General features: G+C 39.1%; 1 protein-coding gene across 2 annotated transcripts in view; it reads left to right on the top strand.

Moving 5' to 3' along the window:
• The window catches only part of insra (insulin receptor a), a 67,201-nt gene that overhangs the window by 39,095 nt on the left and 15,396 nt on the right, over positions 1-12,710 (top strand). The window contains exons 4-10 of one of the 2 annotated variants that reach the window (XM_087811890.1): positions 1,482-1,621; positions 3,124-3,268; positions 3,341-3,552; positions 3,638-3,764; positions 5,142-5,392; positions 9,148-9,315; positions 10,983-11,181. In XM_087811890.1, the coding sequence (XP_087668016.1) occupies positions 1,482-1,621; positions 3,124-3,268; positions 3,341-3,552; positions 3,638-3,764; positions 5,142-5,392; positions 9,148-9,315; positions 10,983-11,181 (1,242 nt within the window). Of the gene's footprint in view, positions 1-1,481; positions 1,622-3,123; positions 3,269-3,337; positions 3,553-3,637; positions 3,765-5,141; positions 5,393-9,147; positions 9,316-10,982; positions 11,182-12,710 lie in introns of both variants that reach the window. The other variant, XM_087811889.1, reaches the window with a different exon arrangement.

The following is a 12,710-nucleotide window of genomic DNA, read 5'->3' on the forward strand; positions in this document are numbered from 1 at the left end:
CTGGAGTGAAGCCTTCATTTCAATCACCACTCGTTTCCTTCTGCCTCCCTTTTTTTTTAGAGCCTTTCCCTTCATGCAGTTCATTTTAAACACTTGTAAACTATAGTTACTATATAACTGGTTTTCTAGGAAAAAAAAAAAAAAGGTTTAGGGCTTATTTTCATAAGTGTAATATATTAATAAAAAAATTAATAATTCTTAAAAATGAAAATAAATACAATAAATGATAATAAAATAAAAAATGACTGAAAACATTTAAAGTAAGAATAAATAAAAACGGTTACATTTGTTATGGTTTAGAATATTAAAAAAATAAAAATTAAATGGGTATTGAACATGTATTTGTAAATAAAAAAAATTTAATAAAGGGAATAATAATAAAAAAAAGTATGATAATAAAAAATAAACTAATTTATAAAATAATAAATAAAACCATTTAATATTATTATTTGTTATGGTTTAGGAATTGGCTTTAGGTTTATTTTCTAAAAGTTAAATCAATAAACAAACATGTATTAAAAATAGAAAATGTAAAATAAGTCAAATAATTCTTAAAAAGATACTTAAATAGAAAAAAGGTATGAAGAAATTCTAAATAAATACAATTACGTTTATTCTGGTTTGAAGTTAGTGAAGTTTTTTCATTTGAACTGTTATAAATACATTAAAATGTATATAAATGATTAAAGAAAGCATTTTTTTGTATTAAAATCACTTTAAATATAAAAAATATAAATTAAATATAAATATAAAATATATAAAAAAATATATATATATATAATAAAAACCTACCAAAATAATATTCAAAAGTTTTTAATGTGTCAGGGCTACGTTTTATTTTTTATAATTTATTATAGATCTATAGAATATAGAAAAATGAACTAAATGAATGGATTAATAATACTCAAAAAGGTAAATCAGATAATTAAATAAATATTGAAAAAGTTTGAAAGATGATGAATTAAATTTAATTAGATTCATTTGTTATGGTTAAGGATTTGGTTTATTTTCTATACAATTAATTAATAAATAAACATGTATTAAAAATATAAAATAATAAAAATAATAATTCTAAAAATATACTCAAATTAGAAAAATATCGAAAAGGTATATATTTGTTATGGTTTAAAGTTAGTGCTAGTTTTCAAACGAAATACAATAAATATAAATACAAAATATTTTCTATAGAATCTTAAAAAAAGAGGGTTTAATTGTTTTAAAAAATACAATAAATACTTACTAAATAAACTAAAAAAAAGATGGTAAAATAAAATAATAATAAAAATATTCTTTTTTTTAATAAATTGATCTATAGAACATATAAATATTAACTAAATAATCAATTAATAATTCTTAAAAAGGTAAAGTAGATAATAAAAAGTTTAGTATACAAGGCAAACACTTCAGAGGTGTAGTTATGTAGTATTATAGGTTGAACACATGAATCTAACACGCGTGATCTCTGTGCTGTGACTCCACAGGTTCAACTGCACGCCGTGTGCCGGTCCGTGTCCGAAGGTGTGCACGGGGAGGAAGTACGTGGACTCGGTGATGTCGCTGCAGGCGCTGAGAGGTTGTACCATCCTGGTGGGGAGTCTGATCATCAAGCTGAGAGGAGGAAGTACGTGTGTGTCCGTGTTTCTCCTGAAGTCGTACAGTTGCTCATGATCCTGCTGCACTCAACCTACTGACTCCATGGTTCATCTGCTGTTCAAAACATTTCTTATCATCCAATGTTACATTTCAAACTTTGGATTTTTCTTATTGTAATGTTAAAAGCAAACATTTATGTTTTGAATTTTAAAGGCCACGTATAAAAAAAAATTGAATTTAGATCATTTAAATGATTGGAAGTAAAATATTAACCTGTGTGTAAAATTAAATATAATATAATTAAATCATTAAAAAAAAACAATTGATACCTCTATATAGAGCTATTGAATAACATTTGAGTTGGATGGATGGAAGGATGATGGATGGAAGGATGAATGCATGTATGTGTGGATGGATGGATGGATGGATGGATGGAAGGATGAATGCATGTATGTGTGGAAGGATGGATGGATGGATGGAAGGAAGGATGATGGATGGAAAGATGAATGCATGTATTTGTGGAAGGATGAATGAATGGATGGATGGATGGATGGATGGATGGAAGGAAGGATGATGGATGGAAGGATGAATGCTTGTATTTGTGGAAGGATGAATGGATGGATGGAAGGAAGAATGCATGTATGTGTGGAAAAATGGATGGATGGATGGATGGAAGGATGAATGCATGTATGTGTGGATGGATGGATGGATGGAAGGATGAATGCATGTATGTGTGGAAGGATGAATGGATGGATGGATGGATGGAAGGAAGGATGAATGAATGGATTTATGAATTGATGGATGGATGGATGAATCGATGGATGGATGGATAGATGGATGAATTGATTGATGTGTGGATGGATGAATTGATTGATGTGTGGATGGATGGATGGATGGATGAATTGATGGATGTATGGATGGATGGATGGAATGATGAATGGATGGTTGGATAGATGTATTTAATGATGGATGGTTGGATGGATGTATGGAAGGATGAATGAATGGATGGATGAATTGATGGATGAATGGATGTGAGAATGGATGGTTGGATGGATGTATTGAATGATGGTCGGATGGATGAATGGATGAATAGATGGATGGATGAAAGAAAGAAAAACAATTCTTACAAAAACAACTTTTAAATAGAAAATTCAAAGTTTAAATATTTGAAATGTTAAATGTAATCAATATTCTGATGAAACTGATTAAGAGATTTTTCTAGAGGATTTAAAATAAAAACGACTCATTTTAAAACAAGAGTAATTTGAATAAAATCAACGGTAAAATCACCAAATTACCGCCAAAATATTGTATCTATATTTTTAAACGATTGAATTCAATATTTTTCTCGGTACTCGTTTGGTCTGGTCTGGTGACTATTGAGCAACATTTATATGTTGAGTTCAAAAGACGACACGTTGAAACATATTGACTCTATAAGATACATTTTTGAATGATTAAAACTACAATATCCAACTCTACGTGTCAACACATGTTTATTCATTTTTTTGTTTTCGCTGTGATCGTCAGACAACGTCGCCACGGAGCTGGAGTCGAGTCTGGGTCAGCTGGAGGAGATCACGGGCTACCTGAAGGTGCAGCATTCCTACGCCCTGGTGTCCCTCTTGTTCTTCAGGAAGCTCCGGGTCATCCACGGAGACCAGCTGGAGAACGAGTAGGTCTAACCCACCCCCCTGCACCCCCCCCCCTATAACGCTGACCACCACCTCCTGGTCTTCGCCAGCAGCTACTCCTTCTACATCCAGGACAACCAGAACCTGCGTCAGCTCTGGGACTGGTCCAAACACAAGCTGACCATCGCCAAGGGAAGCCTGTACTTCCACTACAACTCCAAGCTCTGCCTGTCGGAGATCCTGGAGATGGAGGAGGTCACGGGTCTACGGGAGCGACGGGTCATGAACGACATCGCGCTCAAGACCAACGGAGACCAGGCCTCGTGTAAGTTCCCCCCTCAGGGGTTCTCCGGAGAAGGTGGGTCAGAAGCTCCCGGTGACGTCTCTGACCGTGAAGCGTCTGATTCCAGGCAAGAACCAGCTGCTGAACTTCACCGTCATCCGGACCATTAGCGACAAGATCTTGGTCAAGTGGGAAGCCTTCTGGCCGCGGGACTTCCGGGACTTGCTGGGCTTCATGGTTCTCTGGAAAGAAGCGTGAGTTCATCTTCTGTCGGAGCAGGAACTCCACCGGAGACGCGTCGTCAATGTTCTTCTCTCCAAGAAGTTCCTCATGAGGACCATGTTTTACACTCATCACTTTATAGAGTTGCTCTGAAATCTGGGCGAACGAGAGGTTACAAGAGTCCATTATGACTTAACAATGGCTTCACTCCTCCTCCAGCCAGCTGTAATCAGGCCCAACTTTGTTTATACAACGAGTCACTTGGAGGTGGAGACTTCCGGGATTGATGACGTGCAGTGACAGAAGGACACTGATGATGCAATAGAGTCACGCGTCCCTTTAACACACTCGCAAATACACACTTTAGTTCAACTTTAAAGATAAAAACTGAGTTACTACTACTTTATTACTCCTACTTTCTGTTGCTACTAGTTTGTTACTACTACTTAATCACAACTATTTTGTTTCTACTACTAATACCACTCCAATAGTACTATTACTTGTAACTACTTACGACTTCTACTTTATTACTACAACAAGCACTACTTTATTATTAATACTACTACTACTATGTTATTGCTACTACTTTATAGCTACTACTTCATAACTAACACAACTGTATTACTACTACTCCAACAACTTTATTATTACTGGTCCTTTATTACTAACACTACTACTTTATAACCACTACTACTTTACTTCTCCTAAAACTACTTTACTTCTGCTACTACTTTATTACTACTACTATTACACATTTTTTGCTAATTTGTTACTATAACTACCACTTCTTTATTACTACTACGCCGACTACTACTTTGTTACTACTACTTTACTACTACTTCTTCTTTTCTACTACTATTATTATTACGTTATTACTATTAAGTTATTCATTTGTTACTAACACTTTATTACTACGACTACCACTACTTTATATCTACTCCTACTTTGACTGCCATTTTACTACTACTACTACTACCACCACTACCTTATTACTACTACTCCTGCTTTGTGACTATTACTTTACAACTTCCAATACTTTATAACCACCACGACTACTTTGTCACTAGTACTTTTTTCTACTACTACAATTTCTTTACAACTATCACTACTACTTTACTACTACCAGTACCACTACTTTACAACTACCAATGCTACTTTTTTACCATAACTTTTTCCTACTACTAATACGATATTACTACTACTGCCACTACATTATAGATACTACTTCGTTACTTATACTTTATTTCTACTACTACTTCGATATTACTAGTACTGCCACTTCTTTATAACTACTACTTCAATAGTACTACTACTTTGATACAACCACCGCTTCATTTACTACATGTACTACTAATAAGAAGCAAATGTCCAAGTTTCTGGAGATGAAACTCTCGTCTCTTCTTCTTCAGGCCTTTTCGTAACGTGACGGAGTTTGACGGACAGGACGCCTGCGGCTCCAACAGCTGGGCCATCGCAGACATGGAGGCTCCGTTCCATTACTCCAGCAGCACCAAACAGTTGGACCCCGGGTTCGTCATCATGGGGCTCAAGCCGTGGACGCAGTACGCCATCATGGTGAAGGCCCAGCTGTCCACCTCTGAAGACAACCCGGTCAACGGAGCCAAGACCCAGATCATCTACGTGCGCACCAACGCCACCAGTGAGTCCGCTCACCTGTCAGGTGTCGTCCGATGATGTCACCTGTCAGGTGTCTTCCGATGATGTCACCTGTCAGGTGTCTTCCGATGATGTCACCTGTCAGGTGTCGTCTGATGATGTCACCTGTCGGGTGTCGTCTGATGATGTCACCTGTCAGGTGTCTTTCGATGATGTCACCTGTCAGGTGTCGTCCGATGATGTCACCTGTCAGGTGTCGTCTGATGATGTCACCTGTCAGGTGTCGTCCGATGATGTCACCTGTCAGGTGTCGTCTGATGATGTCACCTGTCAGGTGTCGTCCGATGATGTCACCTGTCAGGTGTCGTCTGATGATGTCACCTGTCAGGTGTCTTCCGATGATGTCACCTGTCAGGTGTCTTCCGATGATGTCACCTGTCAGGTGTCGTCTGATGATGTCACCTGTCAGGTGTCGTCTGATGATGTCACCTGTCAGGTGTCGTCTGATGATGTCACCTGTCAGGTGTCGTCTGATGATGTCACCTGTCAGGTGTCTTCCGATGACGTCACCTGTCAAGTGTCGTCTGATGATGTCACCTGTCAGGTGTCTTCCGATGACGTCACCTGTCAGGTGTCTTCCGATGATGTCACCTGTCAGGTGTCGTCTGATGATGTCACCTGTCAGGTGTCGTCTGATGATGTCACCTGTCAGGTGTCGTCCGATGATGTCACCTGTCAGGTGTCGTCCGATGATGTCACCTGTCAGGTGTCGTCCGATGATGTCACCTGTCAGGTGTCTTCCAATGATGTCACCTGTCATGACGCCGTCAGGTGTCGTCCGATGATGTCACCTGTCAGGTGTCGTCCGATGATGTCACCTGTCAGGTGTCTTCCGATGATGTCACCTGTCAGGTGTCGTCTGATGATGTCACCTGTCAGGTGTCTTCCGATGATGTCACCTGTCAGATGTCTTCAGATGATGTCACCTGTCAGGTGTCTTTCGATGATATCACCTGTCAGGTGTCTTCCGATGATGTCACCTGTCAGGTGTCGTCCGATGATGTCACCTGTCAGGTGTCTTCCGATGATGTCACCTGTCAGGTGTCGTCGGATGATGTCACCTGTCAGGTGTCTTCCGATGATGTCACCTGTCAGGTGTCTTCAGATGATGTCACCTGTCAGGTGTCGTCTGATGATGTCACCTGTCAGGTGTCTTTCGATGATGTCACCTGTCAGGTGTCTTTCGATGATGTCACCTGTCAGGTGTCTTCCGATGATGTCACCTGTCAGGTGTCGTCCGATGATGTCACCTGTCAGGTGTCGTCCGATGATGTCACCTGTCAGGTGTCGTCTGATGATGTCACCTGTCAGGTGTCTTCAGATGATGTCACCTGTCAGGTGTCGTCTGATGATGTCACCTGTCAGGTGTCTTTCGATGATGTCACCTGTCGGGTGTCTTCCGATGATGTCACCTGTCGGGTGTCTTCCGATGATGTCACCTGTCAGGTGTCTTCCGATGATGTCACCTGTCAGGTGTCTTCCGATGATGTCATCTAACAGGTGTCTTCCGATGATGTCACCTGTCAGGTGTCGTCTGATGATGTCACCTGTCAGGTGTCGTCTGATGATGTCACCTGTCAGGTGTCTTCTGATGATGTCACCTGTCAGGTGTCTTCTGATGATGTCACCTGTCAGGTGTCGTCTGATGTCACCTGTCAGGTGTCTTCCGATGACGTCACCTGTCAAGTGTCGTCTGATGATGTCACCTGTCAGGTGTCTTCCGATGACGTCACCTGTCAGGTGTCTTCCGATGATGTCACCTGTCAGGTGTCGTCTGATGATGTCACCTGTCAGGTGTCGTCTGATGATGTCACCTGTCAGGTGTCTTCCGATGACGTCACCTGTCAGGTGTCGTCTGATGATGTCACCTGTCAGGTGTCTTCCGATGACGTCACCTGTCAGGTGTCTTCCGATGATGTCACCTGTCAGGTGTCTTCCGATGATGTCACCTGTCAGGTGTCGTCTGATGATGTCACCTGTCATGACGCCGTCAGGTGTCGTCTGATGATGTCACCTGTCATGACGCCGTCAGGTGTCGTCTGATGATGTCACCTGTCAAGTGTCGTCTGATGATGTCACCTGTCAGGTGTCGTCTGATGATGTCACCTGTCAGGTGTCGTCCGATGATGTCACCTGTCAGGTGTCGTCTGATGATGTCACCTGTCAGGTGTCTTCTGATGATGTCACCTGGCAGGTGTCGTCCGATGATGTCACCTGTCAGGTGTCGTCTGATGATGTCACCTGTCAGGTGTCGTCCGATGATGTCACCTGTCATGACGCCGCCAGGTGTCGTCCGATGATGTCACCTGTCATGACGCCGCCAGGTGTCGTCTGACAATGCGGTCGAACAAGTGTCAGAACAATGTTCAGCGTTTCATCACTAACACGTCTGCTCGCTCGCCCGCAGCCACTCCTCTCTCACCAGCTGTCAATCATCTTGTCACCGGAATCTGGATCTTCTTCCAGCCCCGGAAACATTATTATATACTACCTCTTTCTTACTAGTACTTTAATAATACTACTACTTCATTAATACAACCTCTTTCTTACTAGTACTTTATTAATACTACTACTTCATTAATACTACCTCTTTCTTACTATTTCTTTATTAATACTACTACTTCATTAATACTACCTCTTTCTTACTACTACTTCATTAATACAACCTCTTTCTTACTAGTACTTTATTAATACTACTACTTCATTAATACTACCTCTTTCTTACTAGTTCTTTATTAATACTACTACTTCATTAATACTACCTCTTTCTTACTACTACTTCATTAATACTACTACTTCTTTAATACTACCTCTTTCTTACAAGTACTTTATTAATACTACTACTTCATTAATACTATCTCTTTCTTACTAGCACTTTATTAATACTACTACTTCATTAATACTACCTCTTTCTTACTAGTTCTTTATTAATACTACTACTTCATTAATACTACCTTTTTCTTACTACTACTACTTTAATAATACTACCTATTTCTTACTACTACTTCATCAATACTACTAATTCATTGATACTACCTCTTTCTTACTACTTCTTTATTAATACTACTACTTCATGTATACTACCTCTTTCTTACTAGTACTTAATTAATACTACTACTTCATTAATACTAACTTTTTCTTACTACTACTTTAATAATACTACTGATTTCTTAATACTACTTTATCAATACTACTAATTCATTAATACTGCTACTTCATTTATACTACTACTTCATTAATACTACCTCTTTCTTACTGATACTTTAATAATACTACCTCTTTCTCACTACTACTTCATTAATACTACCTTTTTCTTACTACTACTTTAATAATACAACCTATTTCTTACTACTACTTTATCAACACTACTGATTCATTAATACTGCTACTTCATTAATGCTACCTCTTTCTTACTCATACTTTAATAATACTACCTCTTTCTCACTACTACTTTATAAATACTACTACTTCATTAATACTACCTCTTTCTTAATACTACTTTATCAATACTACTTCTTAATTAATAACAATTTCATTTATACTACCTATTTCTAACTTCTACTTTATTACGTCACATTACTTCACAAGTATTTTTCATATTTAAAAAAGTAAACATGATTATATTCCATGTTTTCAAGTATTTCATAATGACAATCATCAAATATCCAGATGATATACTTCCATAAAGAAGTCCTTGAGTCATGAAGGGATTCACAAGAAGAATCGCTCTCTCCTCAGAACCGTCAGTCCCTCTGGACCCGATCTCCTCGTCCAACTCGTCGTCCCAGATCCTCCTCAAGTGGAAACCTCCCAACGACCCCAACGGCAACATCACTCACTACATTGTCTACTGTCGGCGCCAGGCAGAGGCGAGCGAGCTCTACAAGTTCGACTACTGTCAGAAAGGTGCGCTGTACTGCTGTACTGCTGTACTATGGTACTCCGGGTACTCCACACTCACACATACACACACATAGACACCCAAACACACACACTTGCACACACACACACATAGACACCCAAACACACACACTTGCACACACACACTCACACATACACATACACACACACACATAGACACCCAAACACACACACTTGCACACACACACTCACACATAGACATACACACACACACACATAGACACCCAAACACACACACTTGCACACACATACACACGCATAGAGACACACACATGGACACCCAAACACACACACTTGCACACACACACATAGACACCCAAACACACACACTTGCACACACACACTCACACATAGACATACACACACACACATAGACACCCAAACACAGACACTTGCGCACACATACACACGCATAGAGACACACACATGGACACCCAAACACAGACACTTGCGCACACATACACACGCATAGAGACACACACATGGACACCCAAACACACACACTTGCACACACACACATAGACACCCAAACACACACACTTGCACACACACACATAGACACCCAAACACACACACTTGCACACACACACTCACACATAGACATACACACACACACATAGACACCCAAACACAGACACTTGCGCACACATACACACGCATAGAGACACACACATGGACACCCAAACACACTTGCATAAAACACACACACACACACACAGACACCCAAATACACACACTTGCACACACTCACAGACATGCACACACACACACACACACACACACATAGACACCCAAACACACACACACTTGCACACACACACATAGACACCCAAACACACAGACACCCAAACACACACACACTTGCACACACAAACATGCACAAACAGAACATAGACACCCAAACACAGACACTTGCGCACACACACACACGCATAGAGACGCACACATGGACACCCAAACACACTTGCATAAAACACACACACACATAGACACCCAAACACACACACTTGCACACACACACACTCACACATAGAGATACAGACACACATAGACACCCAAACAAAGACACTTGCGCACACACACACACGCATAGAGACACACACATGGACACCCAAACACCCTTGCATAAAACACACACACACACCCAAATACACACACTCACAGACATGCACACACACACGCACATAGACACACACACATAGACACCCAAACACACACACTTGCACACACACACACACTCACACACATAGACATACACACACACACATGCACACTCACATGCACACACACACGCATAGAGACACACACATAGACATACAGTACATAAGCACATGGACACAAACATAGACAGCCACAAAATCATACACATACACACAAACATAAGGATACAAACACACAAACAAACGCAGAGACACAAACATACACACACACACACACATAAAAACAGAGACACACACATATAGAAGCACACGCCTATTGACAAATACACACACAAAAACACATACACAAAGTCAAATTCTGTAATTGCACGCTAACCTTCTTCAGAAACACATAGTCACACAAATAAGCACACACACACACACACACATGGACACAAGCATTGTGTGCAAGTTGTGGATGTGGTGCAACAAGCCGTCGTGTGTCTCCTCCAGGGATGAAGCTTCCTTCTCGAGTGCCGACCCAGGTGGACACGAGTGAGGAGCACAAGTGGAACCAGACCGAGGGTCAAGGTCACGGCAGACGCTGCTGCGCGTGTCCTAAGACGGAGAAGGAGCTGAAGAAGGAGAAGGAGGACTCGGAGTATCGCAAGACCTTCGAGAACTACCTTCACAACGAGGTCTTCGAGACCAAGTGAGTGCTTTGTAGTGTATCAGAAGCTACTACCACTGTACTACTTTGATTCTACTAGTCAACTGCTACTACTTTGTTACTAATACTACTACTTCATAACAACTAATACTAATTTCATTCTACTACTCAACTGATACTTCTTTGTATCTAATACTACTACTTCATTACAACTAATACTACTTTGATTCTACTACTCAACTGCTACTACTTTGTTACTAATACTACTACTTCATTACAACTAATACTACTTTGATTCTACTACTCAACTGATACTTCTTTGTATCTAATACTACTACTTCATTACAACTAATACTACTTTGATTCTACTACTCAACTGCTACTACTTTGTTACTAATACTACTACTTCATTACAACTAATACTACTTTGATTCTACTACTCAACTGCTACTACTTTGTTACTAATACTACAACTAATACTTTAATTTAATGCTTTAATTCTACTACTTATTCTTCCTTACTTCTACGAGTTTATCACAACTACTACTTTATTACTCTGAATACTATATTTCAACTACTACTAGTTCATTAATAATACTACATTATTAAAACTACTACTTCTATTTCATTACTACAAATACTTACTACTACTATTAGTTTATCACAACTACTACTTTATTACTCATAATACTAAGTCATTACTACCACTACGTCATTGTTACTACTACTACCATAAGACTAATGCTTTATTCCAACTGCTACTTATACATTAATAATACTACATTATTAAAACTACTACTTCTATTTCATTACTACAAATTCTTACTTCTACTACTACTACATAAGTTATTCACAACTTCTACCTAATGGCTACTACTACTTATTTTTACTACTAATTGTGCTGTACTAATTTTAAATTCTACTTCCTTACTACTACTACTGTATCTTGACTCTACTGTGTTACTACTTTTACTACTTCCCAACTACTACTTCTTTAGCACTACAACATATTATTACTAAAATTGTTGCTAATACGACTTTTTAATACTATTAATGTACTTAGGTTATACTACTTCCCAACTAGTACTACTAATACTACTTTGTTACTTCTACTACTCCTTAATTACTAGTAGCACTGTAATACTGCCACTTTACTACCATTACTTATATTTCACTACTGCTACTTAACACTTCTACTATTTTACAACTACTGAAACTTTACTTCCACTTTTACTAGTAGTTAACATCATCTACAGATACCACTACTACGAATACAGCAAAAACTACTAAAACAACACAATGTTACTCTTGTATATTGTAACACATATTTTCAGTTGACTTCACATACAGGAACTAGATTTTACCGTAAGATTAAATGATATATTATTTGCATTAATCGTCCACAACATTATGACCACCAGCTTAACATCAGCACTTCTTGTTTTTCCGTCAAATGACATGTGATGTTGTGAGGAAAGTGCGACCAGGGCAGCAGTTATCTGGAAACTTATCATGTTATTTAATTTCATCAGAAACTCATGATCATGGTTTAGCATCTCTAGCCGGGGAAT

The sequence above is a fragment of the Callionymus lyra genome, chromosome 16, assembly GCF_982586985.1.
Source record: "Callionymus lyra chromosome 16, fCalLyr1.hap1.1, whole genome shotgun sequence".
Lineage (NCBI taxonomy): Eukaryota > Metazoa > Chordata > Actinopteri > Syngnathiformes > Callionymidae > Callionymus > Callionymus lyra.